This window comes from Schistocerca serialis, chromosome 1 (assembly GCF_023864345.2).
Source record: "Schistocerca serialis cubense isolate TAMUIC-IGC-003099 chromosome 1, iqSchSeri2.2, whole genome shotgun sequence".
NCBI classification, from domain to species: Eukaryota; Metazoa; Arthropoda; class Insecta; order Orthoptera; family Acrididae; genus Schistocerca; species Schistocerca serialis.
Window position 1 is genome coordinate 546,920,084 of NC_064638.1, and position 22,952 is coordinate 546,943,035.

The following is a 22,952-nucleotide window of genomic DNA, read 5'->3' on the forward strand; positions in this document are numbered from 1 at the left end:
TACGACCATGTGTCATATACTCTGTGTCTACAACCTGTACTCGGGCATCCATTAAGTATACTCCCACACAAGGAGGAACCATTTTAACTGAAAGTCGTTTGCCCGGAGTCGGCGGACAAATACGACATTGCAGTGCCTGTGCTATTCCCAATTACGATGCAAAATTCCTTTGAACATGCAGGCATATCAGAAGGTACTTTACTTCGTAATTCGAAATGACACAAGTACGTCAATATCGTAATAATGTGTCGTTATTATTAATCGGAAACCTATTGTAAGACGATTGAATCTGTTTCTCGATTCGTACTGCATCTTAGTTTGGGACAAGATAGAGATAGAGAAAGAGAGAGAGAGAGAGAGAGAGAGAAAGAAGAGACGTTTAAGCCGGCAAGCAACGAGACTATAACGGTTACCAGTTCAGTTCAGCTTAGTTAATCTTCAACAACACTCAAAAGAAATAGTTTCCTGGAAATAAGTACGACAATTATTTTCTCTTTCTTTTCATTTCAATGGTAGTTCCAGAAGAGGACCGTTCGAACAGGGCGATTGAGATATTCAGCTTATCTCGCAGTATAAGAACACACAAATCACGAATTGATGAAAACAGAAACTGTTTCTCGCTACTGTATTTTGTTTCCCTTGCTTAATATCTCGCCCATTTTCCAACAGATTGAGATGGTACATTCGCGGAGATATTGCATTTGTTTTCGCGTCCACCAGGGTTCGAATCCGTGTGTCCTCATGCCGGATTTGTAGTTTCTGGATCATTTGAGGCAGTTGCTGAAATAGTTCTTAGAACAGGGACACGTCTTATTCCTTTCTTCAAACATCTCGAACTCAGATATTCCGTTCCTAACGGCACCATTGTCCACGAGACACTACTCTCGAACGCATCATCTCTGCGGTCTCAGGTTCACATCATAAATAATTCTGGCCGTCAAACATCTTGTCATATCTACATTTATAATCATTTGTGTATTGTCATGTACTTAACATGTGATAAAAAGTTCATTTCACGTACATATGGGCCCATGTACCAATTTTTCGAAATGTTACTGTGTTTCTTTGCAAGATCATAGTTCGCAGATTTAAAAAAATGATGAAAGGAAGCAGTAAATTCATCAAAATGAAAATTATGAAGTGAACGTGTATCTCTGCAACAAGGCGGTACGGAAAGTAATATGTCGCCATAAAAATTGTGGGTTAAACTAGAAAAGGTGCAATTGGTAGTCCAAATACTCTTGTGTTATATTAGAGTTAGTTAGAAGAGTAATATTTCAACGTTGAAAGTATGGACATTGCAAAACTTGGTTATTGGAGGTGTCGGACATTATATCTCACGATCATAAGTATTACCCTACTATTTAATAACTGTTTTCCCTACAATTTTTATGTAGTCTGCATACAACATGAAACAATATTACGTGTAAGGTTTAGTGGGCATCAGAGATTTTAATACAAAAAGTTCATAGTTTTCATCTTTTGCTAATTTTGTTACAGATCTGTGTCCCTCTTACAGTCAGCAATGAGTGTGTCCATATTCACTCTTCTGTTCATCAACATGGGAACCCTATGCTCCAGCTTGTTTGTCGTTGCCGTAGTAAGTACATACTTTTACTTTTTCTTTCTGAAAAATAAACATGGCGTATTTATTAGCTTTTTGTTACACTAGCTTTTAAAACGCAGCACAAAGTGGTTAAGAGATTGGAATTGTGTTCAGCGAGATAAGCAAAAGTATACAATCTGTGACAGCTGTCCCCATGGTGCATTTATACTAAGCGTGGTTTTGTGTAAGTATCGTTTAGAAATAAAAACAAAACAACTAGACTTTTCTTAGCAATTTTATTTTTACGTGAAAGCCTGTACTTCAGTATACTTTTCTAAATAATTCCCACCAATATTAAGGCACTTGTCGTATCACACAGCCATCTCTCCTCGTAGAAATGTCTCCTAATTAGGCAACAGCTGCATAAAGCACACTTCTTGACATTTGAGGAAACTCACCCTCACTTTTTACTCAACTTTCTGTACCAAATAGTTTATAATGACTGAACGCCCCCAACTTCGTTCCTCAACTTGCACATTCGTTCAGTCGTCTGTGAATACTCCCACTCATTTCCGTACCATCCTGTCGCTCAGAATATTTACTCCATTCTCTTTCGCGGTCTGATCGTGAATTTTAATCCGCTTTCATATCATTAGCACTAAGGAAACTAATAACAGCTCTTATATCACAATGGTCGGGTTTCGCAATCAAGGCATTTCAGATACTCACAGACAAACGTAAATACAGCGAATATTGATGAGAATCACGCATTGGTATATTTTCATTTCAGAACGGTACACGCTTCGTACCACGGAAACACAGATAACACTAAATACATTCAACATTAGTAATTAACTGGTAATACAAAACACAGATTCTCTAAAGAAAACTGAAACCGGTGGCTATGTAAAATTTATGTTGAGTGATGTGAAGGTTCACTGGGGATGACATTTAGGTATAGTTAGGAAAAAAGCTGTTGGGTTAAATAGAGTTATACCAGTACGTCTCCGACCACAACTTACTCATGTGTCATCGTTTACATGAAAACATTTCTCTTGGAAAAAGAAAGAAAACCAACATCGTACTTTCGCATGGCAGACTCTGAGGCGTTGTTCAGCTGCCTAATCAGGAACAGTTTACTTTCTCCACACACAATGACCTCTTTCTTCGCGGTGTGTGAAAATTATGTCTCAAATGTGTCTGACGAGAGTAGCACGAACTCTGTCCACAAGCCCTAGAGGGGCCAGTTGGTTCCGGCCATCCACCGTGTCATCCTCTGCCAGTGGGGTCATTGGGTGTGGTATGGAGAAGCGTGGGGCCAGCAAACTCCTCTCTCGGTCGTAATCAATTTCTGTGGTCTGAAGCCGCTACTAGTCAGTCAAGCAACTATCAGTTGTCATCACGATGCTGAGTGCAACCAATTCTAGTCCTCCCACCAATGAAAAAGTCCTGATAGTACCAGGAATCGAAGACGGACCCTCCAAATGGTAGTGGGCTGCGCTGACCACTAAGTTACAAAGGCTGACATCTGTTGAGTGTAAATAGGGCGTGTATAGTGTGATATATGTTTGTGTTGTGTATGATGAGAGAGGGGTGAAGGTGAAACGCTGTGCTGGCACATAGGCTACACCACTAGAATAGCGCTGAAGAGACCGCTGTGTTTAACGTCCCCAGCTGATGGAAGGATCATCAAGAGTCTTAAAGTTCAGGGATCATTGTGGGGAAGTTTGGAATTTAGGGGAGGACGTCCATGCAAAGTCCATCGTCAGAAACATTAGGCCGTGACTGCAACCTCTTTCCGGTCATTTCCGGATTCGAACCGAGTATGACGAAGTTGAAAACTGCTGCGCAGACGCACAGACGTGCTTTAACGTTACGTATACCTTTTGGAGCTCATGTTTCATAAACATTTTTCTCTTTTTTTGGACCATACTATCACCTCTAAAAGTTTGTAGTTGGAGTTGTGGTTCACCCCGCACATTCCTCCTGTACTCTCAAAACTTACCGGCTGCAAGATATAACAAAACCGCACAAAGAACTCATCATAGCAATATCATATGCAAAAACTCGTGCTGTGGGGTAGCTATCTGCGATATTTCTATAAGTGCAAAAAGTGGGACTGACAGAACGTGCAAAATGAGAAAGCAGGATTGGCTAGAGGTGAAATGCAAAACTATAGAAGCACGTAGGGATATGATAAAGGTAGACGCCGAATATAGGAAAACTGAAGAAACATCATCATCAGGAGGTAAGATGATAATCAAGTACCAAGCAAACAATGGAAGATTCAAATGTTTCAGATGGCTCTGAGCACTATGCAACTTAACTTCTGAGGTCATCAGTCGCCTAGAACTTAGAACTAATTAAACCTAACTAACCTAAGGACATCACACACATCCATGCCCGAGGCAGGATTCGAACCTGCGACCGTAGCGGTCGCTCGGTTCCAGACTGTAGCGCCTAGAACCGCACGGCCACTCCGGACGGCAAACAATGGAAGACCTAAGGGTAGAAAGAAGAAAATAAATGACTAATATAAAGGACAGAAATTGTAAAAGAATTTTATGGATAGGGAAGAGGAATTGGTTGGAGGTATTAAGGAGGTATGGTACTGTGAACAGAATGTGACAGAGCACTGAAAGACCTAAGTAGAAGCAAGACACCTAGAGTAAATGACTTTTACTCATAATGAATAATATCCGTCAGAGAAACAAGCGTGACAAAACCGTACCATCCGGTATCCACCCTATATGAGAAAAGCGAAATACCCCCAAAAGTTCAAGGTGAAGTTAACAGTCTCGATGCCAAAGAACGCAGGTGCTGACAATTGTATTAAGGAACTATCTGTTTAACAGGCCTTGGTTACAAGACAATTACAATGGTAATTATTTACACGTGAATGAAAAGACTCGTAGAAACCGACCTGGGGAAGAATAGTTTGGGTTCCAGAAATATGTATGAACGTGCTTGGCAATACCCAATCCATTACTTAAAATGCAGACTGAAAAAAGACAAATTAAAAATTATAATATCTGTAAATTAAGAAACAGTTTTTGATAATGTTGAGTGGGATACACTCTTGGAAATTACGAAGTTATCATGGATTAAAAAACAGAAAGTGAAAAATCATCTACAGAAACCAGACAGCAGTTGTAAGAGCTGAAGGACGAAAAAGAGAGGCAGTAATTGAGGAACGAGTCAGAGATGTTTGTAGCCTATTAGCCTTCCTCCACGTTATGCAGTTTGTACATTGAGCATACCCTTTAACCAAGGAGAAATTTGGTGAAGCAATTAAAGATCACGAAGAAGAAACATTAACTTCTTTTTACCAATGATGTCGTAATTCTATCACAGACAAGAAAGGACATGGAAAATCGATTGAATGGAACGGCCATTGGTTTTAAAATAGAATATAAGATGGATATTAATAAAAGGAAAAAAAGTAGTAGAATTCAATCATGTGATATCAAGGGAATTAGATTAGGAAACCAAACACAAAAAGCATCATATGAGTATTACTATTTCGGCAGCAAAAAGCTGACTTTAACAGAAGTATAGATGGTGTAAATTGAAGTAAAGTTTTTCTTTAAAAAAGGACACATCTAATATCTAAACTAGTTTTTTGGGAACGTGGCCTTATATGGGAGTTAAATGGTGACCAAAAACAGACCAGACAAGGAAAGAATAGAAGCGTCTGCAACGCGGAGCTAGAGAAAATGGTGTAAAGGTGGGCACAGGTCTAATTGGGGCACCCCTCACGAAGAGATGGGAAGTGCTGCAGTCTGGCGACCAGGGCTGAGAACGGTGCCTGTTGTTGATAGACGGTAGCAGTGGACAGTTGGAAGCATTGTTTTAAGCAGTGTAGCTAAAGCGTCAGTTATTGTGTGAATTGGTGTTTGTTCACGACTGCAGACGTTTGGCAGGTATCTGAAATGGTTTTCTTTTTATATCCTTCTGAATAGTTTAAAACAATTTCTCAGTGATATCCGGAATAACGGAATCCTAAGCTACTTTTAGAAGCACGTTTTACGTTACACACGCTTCTAGGTTAGACGTGATAGTGGACATGTTGCTTAAGAATGGTTGGTGTAAATATGGACCCATTGGGTTGGTGTAAAAATGGGATCCTATTTACGGAGGGCCCATAATTACATTATTTCTTCTCTTAAAGAGTGTAAAACATTTAAATAATTTTATGGGGATATAGTTGGTCGAATTTTGTTTGGATATCATATATACAATCTACACAGCAACAAATAAAGGAATAGAATTTTCTAATTGCGATAATAGACCCTAGTGCTTTTTTTCGTCCTTGCAGAATGCCGAGAACGAAGATGCACTGAGAATGTAAGAACCAGAGGCATCAGTGGGATAAATCTCAGACGGTTTGTGCCATAGCAGCTGTGTAAGCAATGGAGGCTTCCGTGAAAGTTGCAGCAAGAACATTCAAAATGCCTCGTACTGCTTCACAGAGATTACGTAAACTTGATAAAATCCCTGAGCAAGCAATGCAAGAGACAAAGCTTAGAAGGAAACCGATTTTAAATGCAGACCTCGAAAAATAGTTTCTTATCTCCTTGAGGTGGAGAAAAATTCTTTGGTTGCACTTTGGCGGATCTGAGAAGAATGACATTTTTACTTGCCCGGAGAAATTGTTTGACAACCATTTTCAAAGGAGGAGAAGCGGACGAGCTTGGGCTGACCTTTTTCTTGAGAGTCACAAGGATGAACTGTCAATTCGCAAACCTTGTGCAACTTTATATGCCAGAGCCTTAGGCTTCAATAAAAAGAATGTGATGATTTTCTTTGACTTATTGGTAACGCTTTCAATAAACACTCATATCTAGCAGACCGAGGTTATAGCGTGGACGAGACAGGCATGTCGTTTGGCCAAAGCAAAATTCCAAAAGTGATAGGGGTGAAAGGGAAGAAACAAATTGTAGCTCTAACATCTGCAGAAAGAGGGGCTACAATCACAGTTATCGAATGTATGAGCGCTTCGGGACATTGGGTCCCGGCAATGATACTTCTCCCTAGAAACAATATGACCCAAGTTCTAATGAGAGGTTGAAATTGGTAGAGCCCATCCTTCAGAATGGGTTCAAAACAATTTATTCATCGAATGGCTTGTTCGCTTCATCGAGAAAACATGTCCGACTGAACAAAGGCCTGTTCTCCTGAACTTGGATGGTCATTATAGCCACGTTCGAAATCCAGATCTGATTGACTAGACGAAAGAATACCACGTGACTATCATCTCACTTCCTCCACATTGCACCCACAAACTGCAGCCTCTAGATAAGACGTTCATGGGACCTCTTCAATCGTACTACAGCGAGGCATTAAGAGTGTGGTTGCATCACAATGGGCGTCCTCTAGCACATTACGACGTCATGGAGGTTTTTGGCCAAGCCTACCTTCGTACCGAATCAGCTGAGACACCAATAAACGGATTCAAAGTAACTGGGCTGTACACTATGAGCCTTTACATCTTCACCGACGCTGATTTCATAGCTGCTGAGTTGGTTGCAGGAAAGTCTTGCTCCACAGTGGAACATAGACTTAATGTTTCTGAATCACATGCTCCTCTACTTGCTACCTCTGGACCATCGACATCATCTACTTCTTCTTCGAGTTATCCTGATGTACAGTCACATCAAGCTCTAGCTATGACAGTTTATGCAATTTCACCATTCGACATATCTCCTGTCCCCAAGATTATGAAGAGAACCACAACGCGGGTACGGAAAGCAGCAACCGCCTGCCACGTCAATGAACCGCCGTAAAAAGATCACTTGACAAAGTCGCTTGACGAAAGTGCTGTCAAGAAAAGGTTGCTGAGAGGCAAAATCTAAAGGCCTTCAAAAAAAGAAAATCTGTTCCACAGAACTATGTGATTCATCATCCGATTCTTCAGGTTCCTGCAGCCCTCACCTTGTGGGCAGTGATAATGACCTTGATGTGAACGAAGGGGTACACTAGACTCAAGCGAAAGCTCTAATTTAGATAGCTGAATTTATTAATAATTCAAATTGCATAAAATAATAGTACAACAATACAATAGTCGAGTATTGTAATTATGTACATGCAGGTTTTACTATGCTATACCTAACTTCTACTAAGAGTTTTGACATGTGTATGTAAGATGTGCTTTGTAAGTGAATTTTTTACGCTTAATACGGATTTTTGCTATCAGTTTTTTCACACAGATGACATCTGCCTCCTGGAACGATTTTCTTCCGATTGGTGTCTCAGACTCTTAGAACATATTCTGAGCTGACACATAGTAAAGTGTCTGGAACAGAATTACCTCCTCCAAGCCAACAATCCTGGTCCCACAACCCAAGTCACACTTTCCTCACAGGACGTCCTGTAAGCTAGGGATCAAAGCAGTCACGTAGGTGTAGTATTTTTAGAGTTCCGAAAAGGATTTAATAGAGGAACATACCCAAGCTTATTAACGGAAGTACAATAACTTGGGTTTTCTAAGTAAATGTGTGACTGGACTGAACATTTATTGGTGGGAAGAACGGCGTATGTTATCTTGGATTGAGAACTGTGAACAAATGTAGACGTTTCTTCAGGCTTGTGTAAGGGAAGCGTGTTTAGAACCTTTGCTATTCATGTTGTATATTAATGACCTGGCGGACTCTATTAATCGTAACCTCAACGTTCTGAAAATGATTTGACCATGATGAAGTATTGTACGAAAGAAACTGCATAAATATTCAATCAATTCTCGGAAAGATTTGAAAGTGGTGCAAAGACTGATAATTTTCCTTAAACGTACGATAACCTAAAATAGTGCTATATTTATATGTATTTACATTACTATTTGTTTCTGGCCTCAACGACAGGCTTATTTTTTCGCTTATCAAAGAGCGACGGGTGCTGTGTTAAAGAGCTTCATTGTTATGACGTGTGTCTTAGCGGTTGTATGCGCTTGGTAGCAGGCCGCACTGGCTTGGTGTGTGTTTGTTGTGTAGAATGTTCGTTCATGACTTATACCGTGTATGGAACTGTTGGTGTATTAGTGGTCTCTAATTCCTATTCTATTTATGGTTCTAACTGGAACGTATTTGCGTATAAATTTCATATTTTCTTTCATACAGCTGTTGCAGAGAGATGGAAATATAGGAAAAGCGATGAATGCACTTTTCTCAATACCTGATCTCCTCTACGAAACTATAATTTTCTGCATTTATGCGCACATCATGACCGACCAGGTAAGTGACTAATTGTATGTTTTACCATTGCTCTGCGAAAATGTCTTATTTAATTTTTCCTTTACAATGAGCTTAGAGCACGTAAAGAGAGAAGAAGGAAGGATACATAGGGAGAGGATAGGGGGGTTCTGCGCCTGTTATCTTTAACATTGTTCTTTATTTTATCTGTTGAAATTGTTTATCATTTATTTAATTGCCTTCATTCCTCGAGAATGACAGATGCAAGAATCTTTATCGATTTGATGGTTCGACACGTTATGGGTAGATTTGAATAACTTTGTGGCAATTTTAAAAGTATAGGCAAGGAATTTAGATGTGTTTCTCTGTCTTAAAAGTATAGCTTGCTGGCCATTTCAGTTTTTTTAACCGAAATGTTTCGCGTACAGCTGTTGTCGAATGTCACTGAATATTTTGTTGAAGGGTAGCTACAGTAGACACGAACAATCATTACACAAGTATGTTCAGTATGTACACAGATTAAACACAAACATAGAGATCAAGTCCTATACACTTAGTTTTTATCAATTCACGAAAGTTGCCTGCACAATCAGTAGAACATTTTCCTCAGAAAAATCCCATCTGTATGACAATAGAAATCTGCATGAAAACTGTAAAACGTTTTTCGTGAAAGTCGATAATGTCTCATCCATACTGGAAAAATAACAAATATTTCTCGTTAGCGTCGACTAATTAGACTTAATAACTACATTCTATATGAGGATATTATGCAGGTGGAACACAATAACTACAAAATACCTTCTCAAGGAGAACTTTAACTAGGAAAACAAAGTGTAAAATATTTATCCTAAGTGAGCATTACGAGTACAGTTGACTCTCTGCCACGAAAAAGAACAGAATATAAGTTTAACGTGCTGAGCAATTCCCTAGGACCATACTCTTGCCTTTCAGTACGACTGAGATTTGGTCTAAATTACAGCTCAACTGTTTTCAGCCAAGAAGCTGTGGGGTTCTTAATTGAAAATATTTTTGGGAGGTAGTAAATTGTTTTCTTGTGAATGGAACAAATCTGACTGCATGGAAAAGGATTGCCCGACCTTTCGCTAAGATCTAAAGCCCACAATTACTTTGTGATTACCGATGAATCACCGTCTTACCCGCTGTATCCAAAGCCCTATATTATATTGTTTAGGGCCAAATTACTGAATACTGACACAAATTCAGCTTATGTAACATATATTAGTTCGACTTTGATAAAAGTAGTAACACAAACACCGTATTAATTAAGGTAACTAACTGAGGCAACGATACTAATACTAGTAGACTCCAGCAAAGTTCTCCAGACCGTCAAATTTGACGTACTGCTTAAAAAAATGCGACAGCTAAAATATTCAGGTTGTATGCTGAAGCAGTTACAGAGCTTCTCGAAAAACAGACACCAACGAGTTGTCTCTGGGAATGAAAAGTTCTGCTGAAAACATGTTCTTTTAAGAGTGCCAAAGTTATCAGTTTCTTTGTCAATGACATCTCATCGCATCTGTCCTCCTGCAGGTATCATGTCCATGTCGACGATCTTCAGTGTTACCCAAGTGGTAGACATGAAAGAATCAATACTACTATCTTCCACTTGAATGACGATCTGTCTTCAGTTGTAAGGTGGGCTCAATATCTGGGACTTAAACGAAATGCAAAAAAGTCTCAAGTAATTTTAGAATCCCACCAGAAATTAATAAGTTATGAATTCCGCTTACAATTGCCTCCTATTCTTCCCGACAGTATTTGAAAGAACTTATCAAAAACATTAAAAAATCTGCGTGACCTTCTCAACAGGGCAGAAAACACGGCCACCTTATGCAGAGATAATTCCGACTGCCTCTATGTGCTTGAAAAATTTCGGAACATATGTCCATGGGGTGTGGAACGCAAACTTCTGCAATCACTCGATCTATCGAAGCTCCAGTTAATCCAACACGGAACGAGTGAGAACTAACAATGAATGCTTGTCTGCGCTGTCCATCTGTTTCACCCAGTCAGTGCTTCAAATGCCCAGTTAGGTCGCCGCAGTCAGACGACCTACGTGACTGTCGAACCCTGTGCTTACTTCATCGGTGCTCGGTGCACAAGAACACTAGTGCTTTGTATCGGAGATTAAGTAATTCAACAGAAGGCCTCACTTATCTAGTACTCTAGCTGTGTCCAACTATAGAACAACATTCTTTTGTGTTGCTGCTGTCCGTCTCTGGAATAAGACGCTCTCTGCTCACAATTAAACGGTCTGTTACTATTAAGAAGTGAAACACTTCTTTCTGTCTCTTCCATAAAGTTTCCGGTAATACCACTGTACGATTACTTTTCATTCCATTAAATGTATTCTCCCAGCTATGTTGCTTGGTCTTTTAATTTATGATACGTAGAAAGTCTGATTAGTAGTATCAGGTTAAATAAACCAATAAATAAATAAAAGGTTATGAGTTACGGTATTTACCTTGCACCCAAAGGAATCCTTCCGAAATCTGTTATTGGAATCGAGAGATGGGGCTTGTTTTTATTTAACTTCTGCGACAATACGAACAAAATAAAAAAAATTAACCTATAGAGTTCGTGTGTATATGTATCTTACGTGTTGTTACTCCATATCTGCTACAGTGTATCTCATTTGTGTGATAGAGCACCATCGCTATGCTGTCTTCATTTGTACATTTGAAAATTGTGTTTGCAAGCTCAGGAACTTATATCACATCTAATTTTCGAATTGCACTATTCAGCTGCCTTCTGCCCAGTACGGAGCACGTCTGCGGCTTCTAGTCATAACTACACACTATCGGTCAAAAGAATTCGGACACCTCTATGTAAGGCGGTATTGATCAACAGATGTCACAAGAAGGTAACCCACCTGTATAAAAGAAGGTGGGTGCATTGTGTTGTCAATAGAGAATCGGTGTCGGCAAACTTAGTCGTTCGGTAGAGCTCAGTGACTTCGATTTGAACTAGTCACTGGACGTTACCTGAGTAACAAATCCATCAGGGACATTTCAACCCTTTTAAATCTGCCAAGTCAACTGTTGGTGATGTGACTATGAAATGGAAATGCGAAAGAACAAACACTGTAAAATAAAAATGCCGTGTGGCTAGGGGCTCTCGTCGGGTAGACCGTTCACCTGGTGCAAGTCTTTCGACTTGACGCCACTTCGGTGACTTGCGTGTCGATGGGGATGAATTGATGATGATGAGGACAACACAACACCCAGTCCCTGAGCGGAGAGAATCCCCGACCCAGCCGGGAATCGATCCCAGGCCGTTAGGTATGACATTCCGTCACGCTGACCACTTTATTTTTTTTATCTCAGTTTGTTCGTTATTGTTCGTTGCATGTGTCCGGGGCGGACGTCCATGACACCTGTTCAGGTTCATCGTTGATCTGTTCACTCAGTTTTTTTTAGTACAGAGAGCAACTAACCCTCTGACCGAACACGCTGAGCTACCGTGCCGGAAACCACTCAGCTACCAGGGGCGGACAACAAACACAGTTAAACTTAGTCTAAGCATATCTCACGTGCTGACACAAAGGGACCGTCAAGCATTGGAGAGGTCGGTTGTAAAAAGTCGGATGAAACCAGCGGAAGAAATCACTTGTGAGTCCCATAGTGCCATACCGCCAGCTAGCACGACGAGTGTGCGTAGGGGAGTTGGAAAGAATGGGTTACAAAGGTCGAGCATCACGTCATAAGCCGCAAATCCCTGTAGCGATCGCCAAGCAACGCTCGAGGTGATGTAAGGAGCTCCATCACAGGACAGTTTATGACTGGAAACGAGTGATTTGGAGTGATGAATCACGCTGTACCCTGTAGCAATCCGGTGGAAGTGTCTGGGTTTGGCGAACACCGGGGTGACCAACCCCATGATGTGTGGGGCCAACAGTAAAGTTCGGAAGAGCTATTCTTAGGGTATGGAGGTGTCTCTCCTGGTTGCCCTGTGGTCCCCTTACAGCTCTTAAGAAAACGCTATATGCGAAAGGATATGAATACATTTAAAGCATTGTGTGCTGCGTACAATAGAGGAACAGTTCAGAGACGATGCTTGTATCAGCACGAATGCACCCTGTTATAAAGCAGCAATTTTGATGCAATGTTTTGGGATAATTGCATTCCTGAAATGGAGAGACCCGCCCAGATTCATGTTTTGGATGAGTTAGATCGACGGCTTCACCGCACAACCCAGCTTCCAAAAAAAGTTTCGGTTCTTAAGGAGAAATGGGATACCATTCCTCCATGCCCATTCACACACTCACTGAAAGTGTCCCCAGCAGAATTACAGCCGTCATAAAGGCGAAGGGACCGCTAGTTTTGATCAGATAGTGTAGTTCGCTAAGCGACTAGAAAATCCCATAAAATCAATTCTAAGTATGCAATTTAGTGTCGGCTGTTACGAGACAACGATCTCCGCAAGGGTGTCACCTTTTGGTGAAGACAGGAAACAGGATTACTAGACATTGCAAACTGTGACTGAGTAATTTTAAGATCAGGTTACCCTCCATTCAGAGGCTGCTGCATGCAGCGACTGCTATTGACTTGTAAATAATAGATTTCAGCTGTCAGTCGTCCTTTCGAAATTTTATTGGCAGATCTAGATTTCACCTAGAAACTGACCATTCTCAATGCACCATCATTTTTGATCAACGTATGTAATGCCTGTTGGTCGGGCTTCATTCACAGTTCATTGAATATTCAATTTTCACTTATGATTACGAAATATTCTCCTGCAGATTGGACCCTCAAGACTTTCCCTTCAATCCTCAAAGAAAGGAAGCTGAAAATGTATCTGGGCTAGCTGAAGAAAATACTGATGAACCTAATGCAAACACATCTCTATAAGCCCATCTTTATATAGGATACGGGTGGTTGCTGACCTTGACTCTTCAATATAGAAGTCGAATCAAAACACCATCAGCCGTTTAAATTTCCAGTTGTTATTTTATTTGAGTAACTAATTTAAACGCTACATTACGCCATCTTCAGGCCTCCTGAGCCACGTGTAAGAACAATCCCACCACTGGTCCAGCCTTCAGTGGCTGGTACCCGCAGATTTCTTCTCAACACAACGATCCCTTCGATCCACTGAATGCTCTCACCTATTTTGAATGGACCAGAGGTGAGATTCCTCGTACATGTCGGTCAGGAGACTTGAAGAAAGCGTAATGCAGTGATGAAACTGGTTAGTCGAATAAAATAACTGGAAATTTAGACAACTGGACTTGTTTGGATTCGACATTTTATAGTGCAATCGTAGGTATGTGTAAGGCCAAAATTAAGCAAGTAAATGTACCTATGTGATATCATTACAGAAGATGGCATATGAATTCATGCAGTCTAAAAGGTAAGGGTTTCTGTTAGTAAAGTGAAAGGAAAGATTGAAAGATTATTGAGAAAACACCGTATTTACATGTAAACCAAACACTGCTAAAACGATTGTCTGAAGTTCATTTAACATTCCACTGAATGTATCTATCCAAGACTTACTAGTGAATTTTATCCCCAGCCAATACTGTCATTCCATCTACATTCACTAGTAAATTCACTAGTAAATCTTGGACAGACACGAAAAAGTAAGACGATAATGTTGGTAGAAAACTATGGAAACAGATTGCGACTTGAGAATAAAATTAATTTTGGTCACTTCTCGAGTCAATATGTAATAGTGAAACGTTCTTATGTCGAAAAGGAAGACAGATGTACACAAACTTCCTGGACGAATTTGAGAGTATCGTGGTCGTTGTAACATACATGAACCTTAAAGTAGTGGGATATTTCTCTTCCACGGAGAGAAGAAGCACAAAAAGAATTTTGCATCCACAGTTAACTGTTCTGGTGTGTGTTATGGGTGGCTGACGGAAATCCTGTTCGGAGAAGATAAAACTATAATTTATTCTTAAGACTTCATTCGCACGGCATAATCGTTTAAATACAGTACCAAAAAGTAACCCAAGTGTCGAAAATTCAGTAACATCGTCAGGAAAAGCGGTTTTGTTATATATCCGCACACCATTAAAAGTTCTTGCCATAAATAAAACTAAATTAAGAACACAGTGCCGCGTTTTCAGAACACATTTTTACCAGCTCCATCTTTGTGCAGTGAACAATTTATATGTTGACGCGCGTTTAATGAAATATGTTACGACCGCGTTGCGTTGCGTTGCGGCATCTGGTAACTCGTCTCCACGCCTCCCTGTGTTCTCGTTTCAACAGAGTATACTCCCTCTGGCACGAACGTAGACATAACGAGAGTCCTACTTCCCATGTGAGAGTTGCGCGTGGGATAGGAAAGGGGTAGAAATGATGCTGTTGGACAATGTACCTTTCGCCAAACGTTGAGACGTATGTAGATGCATGTGCTGGTACAGATTTGTGGACGATGAAAGATAAATGATCTACCAAAGGAAAAAAAATTACCTTCATATGGCCATAAATACAATCGGTCTATGCTTAAGAATAAGGAAAGGGAACAGCAAACAAAATTTTGATAGAAGACGGATTGCAACAAATGGAATAATAAAAAATAAAATGTAGCTTCAAAACTACGAAGAAGAAATATAAATAGTGCCTTAAAGTGCTTTTGGTAACGGAAATAACAATCATGTGATACAGAGACACTGTCGTATTCTATACTGAATTTACAGCTGATTGAGATCCAGTTTTAATCATAATCAACACATCCATTGAGCGAAAGATTGTAACCAATGATTGGGAAAGAAAACCGCAGCTCGCAGCTGCCTGCAACAAGAGTAACAGAGGTGACCCGCAGAGCTGCGTATTTCAAGTTGAGTGTAATAGAAAAACTGTTTCATGTCCATTCGTAGACAGTAGAATTATAAATAAATATAAAAGACCACTGTCTAGCACCTTACTCACGTATAACTAATATGGGAAAGGAAGGAGTTACGCTTATTGAGACGGAACTCAAGATAAAAAACACTGAGCCAAGTAGATTTTGTAGTGAGCAACAAACAGATGTGTGTGCTGGTGAATTAATACTGAAAAATAAGCCACTGTAATTGTAAGTTTATTTAAATTCCCAGTTGCAAATTTTTAACTGTTTGTGAGGAATTTGGATGCCTTAACGTGCTGTCTGTCAGAGAGCACCAAGCAGTTGACAGTCTGCAGCAATATCAGTGTAAAGTTTTTAAAAGATTCCGACAGCGAAAACGACCTAAAAACCTGAATCATATAATTTAATCTCAGCAATTAACTTTCTGTACAGATTTAGGAACTCTCGGAACCGAGGTGATGCAAAACATTTTTTGATGTGTTTATTTTACGTAGCCATTTTTATCGTCTATCAAAATATATAGACGTAGTGGCTCGCGTAAATACTAACATGTTTTATGTTGCTTCTTGTAAACGTTGCCATTTGTACAAAAGAAACTCTGTCTCGTCGGGTACTGCTATTCTTAAATAATTTTTATATTTTTATGAAAGGTGGTTACCAGGAAAAAAGTAAATAACGAAATAAATGTGTAGATAATGTAATTACAAAAGTCAGACAAGCCCAACCGGACAAGAAGCTGCCGAGATACCAGTTGCTTATAATGGAGCCTGAGTTTGAGCCCCGTTAGAAATAACTAAGGTTTAGGCTCTTCGCCTGGGTTGCAGTTCGTATCCGATTATCAGCGAGAGAAAAAAGGAAAAAAAAGTATAGATTTTTTACTAACATTATCAGTGCAATGAGTTTTGTCTTATGGAAAAAAGAGATGAAAGTGATTTCATTCCACATGCAATTGACTGGTTGCAGGATATCTAAAGATAGTTCGCAGATCGTGGTAAAGTGGTTAGCGTCGCTGTTTTTAGATGCCGGATTCCGTGGATAGATTCCCAGCCGGCTCGGAGGTTTTCTTTGCTGGTTTCTGGACTTTTGTATTGTTCTAATCGCTTCATCCACCTTCATCACAGAGATGCGCAAATCGCCGAATTCGCATTAGTTGGAAAGACTTGCACCAGCAGCCAAGCAACCCCAGACGTGGTCTCACGGCCAATAATGCCACACCATCACAGACAAACATACAGGAACAGTTACATATCCTGAGAATTCAGACTTGCCCATTGAACGACAAGTCCGGAAAGAAGGAGGAAAAAAGCGCATGTGGTCATGCACCTGAGCATGCTACTCTCGTAACGTGCCTTTCCTTTCCCAAGCTCGTACTTGTTCTCGAACATATTACCCGTGCACATAATAGTGACCGACCATATAGCGTTTACCCATCTTAACGAAGCACAACACTCTGTAATGTCGTCCGTACAGTCGTTCCTGTGCGTAACAGAAGTAACAAACACGTTTCAGAGTGAGAGGCTGATGTACTCCGCCTTCAGCTGCGGCTGGGTCAACAGTGACGCTCGCTCCAAACGCAGCCTGGGCATCTTCATGATGGTGACTGTGCGCCCGATAGTGATCACGGTGGGCAAGACGTGCACACTGTCCAAGCAGATGTTGATCCAGGTGAGCGAAACCGATGTAAAGTGTAGAGAAAACAGTAAAATCACTCCTGTAGCCAATAGTAAACTGTCTTGTACTGGAGCGTGGTGCGGGACAGCCGTGGGAGAAGGTATGCAGATCGTGTTACGTGACACGTAAATACTGTACGTTCGCACTGGGGAACATTTGTTGTTGTAACAGTGAAACGAGTTGCCTTGTAACATTTCTTTTACCGAAATCGGCACCTAATTGCGTTAATTAGTCTACTAGGAAAACAGTAATTAATAGTTACAGTAAATGACTGACAGTCATTCACAGAATAAACCAGTAAAACACACTGTTTTAAATGTTTGTTCCTGTAACAGTGAAAATGTCCATCTTTTGAAGTGGGTATCAGTATATATTCAGCGGACTGCAGTCTCTACACGTTCTAGCAGATCAGGAATTTAGGAACATCTTGTGTATGTAATCTTTCGAAACTGATCAAGAGCAAGTATATGAATTGCTGATGTATAGACAAATATTATAAAAAGTGAACTAAAATTATTTACTCCAAATTTTCTAAAACCTCTCCAGCGTGTCAAGAGCACTAATTAGCGCCATTGTGTTTTTACGTGAGGGTTCTCGAGGTTCTTGGCTTGCAGAGTGTATGTGGCTGCTGTAACTTTTGTTCTGTGAGAAGAAAGTGAGCACTTAATCTTTTTTTAGGCTTCTTGTCATGTGACTCGCGAAGTGATTTCATTATGTTTATATTTTTGTTTTCTTCGCAGGTCTTGAATGGAGCGTACGGCTTACTGAATTTGCTCTACTATCTACATAGCAGCAACTGAAACGGCACCAGAGAGGCAGACCTGAAGAACGCAATGAATGTGCTACACACAGAAAAACCACCAGAAACAACTGTAGTGTGAAAATTTAAATGTTTACTGTAAACAAGCCTGTGTTGATAGTATACCAGTCAACCGTTGTTCCATGAAGTATCCATAAAGATCACTTACGTCTTATTAGTTAATGTGATATCCAAGAAAATGAATTCATAACTGAAATATATGTATGTATTATTTTCATATGTGGGAAACGGACCAGTATACCCTCACTATCTGTCAATCGAACGGAAGAAGTGTCCAATCTAGTCTTGCCCTACACGAAGTTGTTCCAAATATTAATGTTTCATGTCGGCGTTATTCAGAACTTAATTAGAAATAGGTATGTTGTGGCGATTTATATTACAGTATGCGTGAGTCTCCGGATTGCAAATAAACATATAGATATTAAATCTAAATCGTAGAAGCGACGACTAAATAGCTGAAACGTCATGCATCAAAGCTCCAAGCTACCCAACAGCAGAGGTGTGTTCCACTATCTCTAAACTTTTACCATCAACTTCCACAATATCGCGGCTGAGCGTCTTCTGTAAACTTAAAAGAACGAAGTAAATCATAATCTTTTGTAGTATTATGAAAAACTTGATCACATTTAAGATAAATAACTGGCTACTAGATACATAGGTTTGTGTTATCATGACGCTATAAACAGTATTAACATCTTATGAAAGCGTAACTGTAGTGCAGTCCTGTAGGAAGTTACAGAACTAAGCTCAACGTGTTCTGTAGTTTTGAGTGGAGAAAGTTCAGAGGAAACATGAACGTAGCAGTGCGCTTTGTTCTGCATCATGGACCTGCCGCGATCACTACCGAAGGGGAGAAGTGTGTGAAACAACGCTTGAGACTTGCACCTAAATTACGCATCACGACATACGGTACAATCCTGTGGACAGCATTTAAACACGCAGCTCTTCAACAGTAATTAGTAACTACATAATATTGATAATAAAACTATTTTTAAGTACAATGAAAATAATTTTGGAGTAGTGTTGACTATTACGATGTAGCAATGTTGACAAGCATTACAAGACGTAGCCTTCCTCAAAATCCCTAACTTAAAGTAATTTTTTTAGGTCATCAGTCTTCTGACTGGTTTGATGCGACCCGCCGAATCCTCTCCTGTGACAACCTCTTCATCTCAGAGTAGCACATGAACCTACGTCCTCAATTACTTTCTGTATGTATTCTAATCTCTGTCGTCCTCTACAGTTTTTGTCCTCTACAGCTCCCTCTAGTACCATGGAAGTCATTCCCTCATGTCTTAACAGATGTCCTATCATCCTGTCCCTCTTTCTTATCAGTTTTTTCCATGATGTTCCTTTCCTCTCAGATGCTGCACACAAACTCCTCATTCCTTACATTATCAGTCCATCTAATTTTCAACATTCGTCTGTAGCACCACATCTCAAATGCTTCGATTATCTTCCGTTTCGCCGCGCGGGATTAGCCGAGCAGTCTAGGCACTGCAATCATGGATTGTGTGGCTGATCCCGGCGGAGGTTCGAGTCCTCCCTCGGGCATGGGTGTGTGTGTTTGTCCTTAGGATAATTTAGGTTAAGTAGTGTGTAAGCTTAGGGACTCATGACCTTAGCAGTTAAGTCCAATAAGATTTGAACACATTTGAACATTTATCTTCCGTTTCGGTTTTCCCACAGTCCATGTTTCACTACTATACAATGCTCTACTCCGCAAGTAATTTATCAGAAATTTCTTCCTCAATTTAAGACCGATATTTGATATTAGTAGACTTCTCTTGGCCAGGAATGCCCTTTTTGCCATTGCTAGTCTGCTTTTGATGTCCTCCTTGCTCCGTCCGTCATTGGTTATATTACTGCATAGGTAGTAGAATTCCTTAACTTCATCTACTTCATGACCATCAATTCCGGTGTTAAGTTTCTCGCTGTTTTCATTTCTGCTACTTCTCATTATCTTCGTCTTTCTTCGATTTACTGTCAATCGGTACTCTGTACTCATTAGGCTGTTCATTCCATTCAGCAGATCATATAATTCTTCTTCACTTTCACTGAAGATAGGAATGTCATCAGCGAATCGTACCATTGATATTCTTTCACCTTGACTTTAATTCCGCTCCTGAACCGTCCTTTTATTTCCATCATTGCTTCCTCAATGTACAGACTGAACAGTAGTGGCGAAAAGCTACATCCTTGTCTTACACCCTTTTTAATACGAGTACTTCGTTCTTGGTCGTTCACTCTTATTATTCCCTCTTGTATGTTGTACATATTGCACGTGACCCGTCTCTCCCTATAGATTACCCCTACTTTTTTAGTAATTTCGAACATCTTGCATCATTTTACATTGTCGAACGCTTTTTCCAGGTCGACAAACCCTATGAACGTGTCTTGATTTTCCTTTAGTTTTGCTTCCATTATTAACCGCAAAGTCAGAATTGCCTCTCTCGTGCCTTTACCTTTCCTAAAGCCTAACTGATCGTCATCTAGTGCATCCTCAATTTCCTTTTCCATTCTTTTGTATATTTTTCTTGTAAGCAGCTTAGATGCATGAGCTATTAAGCTGATTGTGCGATAATTCTCACACTTGCCAGCTGTCGCCGTCTTCGGTATTGTGTGGATGATGCTTTTTCGAAAGTCAGAGGGTATGTCGCCAGACTCATACATTCTACACACCAATGTGAACAGCCGTTTTGATGCCACATACCCAAATGATTTGAGAAATTCTGATGGAATATTATCTATCTCTTCTGCATTATTTGATCTTAAGTCCTCCAAAGCTACATTCTGATTCTAATACTGGGCACCTATCTCTTCTATATCGATTCCAGTTTCTTCTTCTATCACATCAGACAAATATTCCCCCTCATAGACGCTTTCAATGTATTCTATTCACCTATCCGCTCTCTCCTCTGCATTTAACAGTGGAATTCCCGTTGCACTCTTAATGTTACCACCCTTGCTTTTAATGTTACCGAAGCTTGTTTTGACTTTCCTGTATGCTGAGTCCTTCCGACAATCATTTCTTTTTCGATGCCTTCACATTTTTCCTGCAACCATTTCGTCTTAGTTTCCCTGCACTTCCTATTTATTTCGTTCCCAGCTACTTGAATTTCTGTATTCCTGAGTTTCTCGGAACATTTTTGTACTTTCTCCTTTCGTCGATCAATTGAAGTATTTATTCTGTTACCCTAGGTTTCTTCGCAGTTACTTTCTTTGTACGTATGTTTTCCTTCCCATCTTCTGTGACTGCCCTTTTTAGAGATGTCCATTCCTCTTCAACTGTACTGCCTACTGAGCTACTCCTTATTGCTGTTCTATAGCCTTAGATAACTTCAACCGTATCTCGTCATGCCTTAGTACTTCCGTATCCAACTTCTTTGCGTATTGATTATTCCTGACTAGTGTCTTGAACTTCAGCATATTTTTCATCACTACTATCTTGTGATCTGAGTCTATATCTGCTCCTGGGTACGCCTTACAATCCAGTATCTGATTTCGGAATCACTGTCTGACTATGATGTAATCTAACTGAAATCTTTCTGTATCACCCGGCCTTTTCCAAGTGTACCTCCCGCTCTTGTGATTCTTGAAAGATTATTTGCTGTTACTAGATGAAACTTGTTACAGAACTCAATTAGTCTTTCTCCTCGCTCATTCCTTGTCCCAAGCTAATATTCTTATGTAACCTTTTCTTCTACTCCTTCCCCTACAACTACATTCCAGTACCCCATGACTATTAGATTTGCACCCCTCCTTTACATATTACCCTTTCAGTGTCTTCATACTCTTTGTCTATCTCTTCATATGCAGCTTGCGACGTCGGCATGTATACCTGAACTATCGTTGTCGGTGTTGGTTTGCTGTCGATTCTGATAAGGACGACCCTGTCACTGAATTGTTCACAGAAACACACTCTCTGCCCTACCTTGCTATTCATTACGAATCCTGCTCCTGTTATACCGGTCTCTGCTGCTGTTGATATTACCCTATAATCAGCTGTCTTCTTTCCACTCCATTTTACTGATCCCTACTATATCCACATTGAGCCTTTGCATTTCCATTTTCAGACTTTCTAGTGTCCCTATCGTTCAAGCTTCTGACAGTCCACGCCCCGACTCGTAGAACGTCATCCTTCCGTTGATTATTCAGTCTTTTTCTCTTAAACTAATAGTAGCATAAATACTCGGGGAGAGAAGATGCAAGTGAGTGATGGAGATTTCCTGAGCTACGACTTATCTAAATAACACATCTCTTAACTGACGTTTGTTCGTTTCAGCGCAAGTGGGAGGTTTACAGGAAGGACATGAACTGCTCACGGAACACAGGAAATTATGTTGAATTTGAGACGTGAAGCTTCATACAGATCATGCGTATGAGCTCACATTAATAGAACATGGCCTGATTCGTCAGTTGACAACAGGATAGTGAATAAAAATTCGACTGGAAATAAGAAACTTAAATTTCATGTGATGTATTCTGCATAAAACTGAGAACTTACTCTCTTCTCCTTTCAGCATCTTGACAGTGACGTAATTATAAAGACTAATGATTGTTGCGTGACAAGAAACAGGAGACACTATACAATATTGTAGTACATCTCATAGAAGATTATAAGCTTAGGTGTAAAAAAAAAGTAAAAATTGTAGTGGAACACAAATTAGGTCGGGCCACTATAAAGGATTCCATTGCACACTGAAAAATAAAATTCCTTCTCTAACTGATGTCTACTATTCGCCAGAGAATTTCGGTTCTACCCCAAACCAACTTAAACATCGCAGAACATCGTTTTCTTCTCCATCTGAAATCTTATTGCTTTTTCCCCAAGGAAACGGAAAGAAGAAGAAATGATTTCCTAAAGTATCTACAACGAGACAGAATTTTGTGTATCAAAGTTATTTTT

General features: G+C 40.1%; 1 protein-coding gene across 1 annotated transcript in view; it reads left to right on the plus strand.

The window, feature by feature from the left end:
• LOC126412773 (odorant receptor Or1-like) overlaps positions 1 to 18,067 on the plus strand; it is a 101,727-nt gene extending 83,660 nt beyond the window's left edge. Inside the window, exons 4-7 of the mRNA XM_050082576.1 lie at positions 1,501 to 1,600; positions 8,659 to 8,772; positions 17,062 to 17,217; positions 17,964 to 18,067. Coding sequence (XP_049938533.1) covers positions 1,501 to 1,600; positions 8,659 to 8,772; positions 17,062 to 17,217; positions 17,964 to 18,023 — 430 coding nt within the window. The 3' untranslated portion in view covers positions 18,024 to 18,067. The remainder of the gene's footprint in view (positions 1 to 1,500; positions 1,601 to 8,658; positions 8,773 to 17,061; positions 17,218 to 17,963) is intronic.
• Positions 18,068 to 22,952: the final 4,885 nt, after the last annotated feature.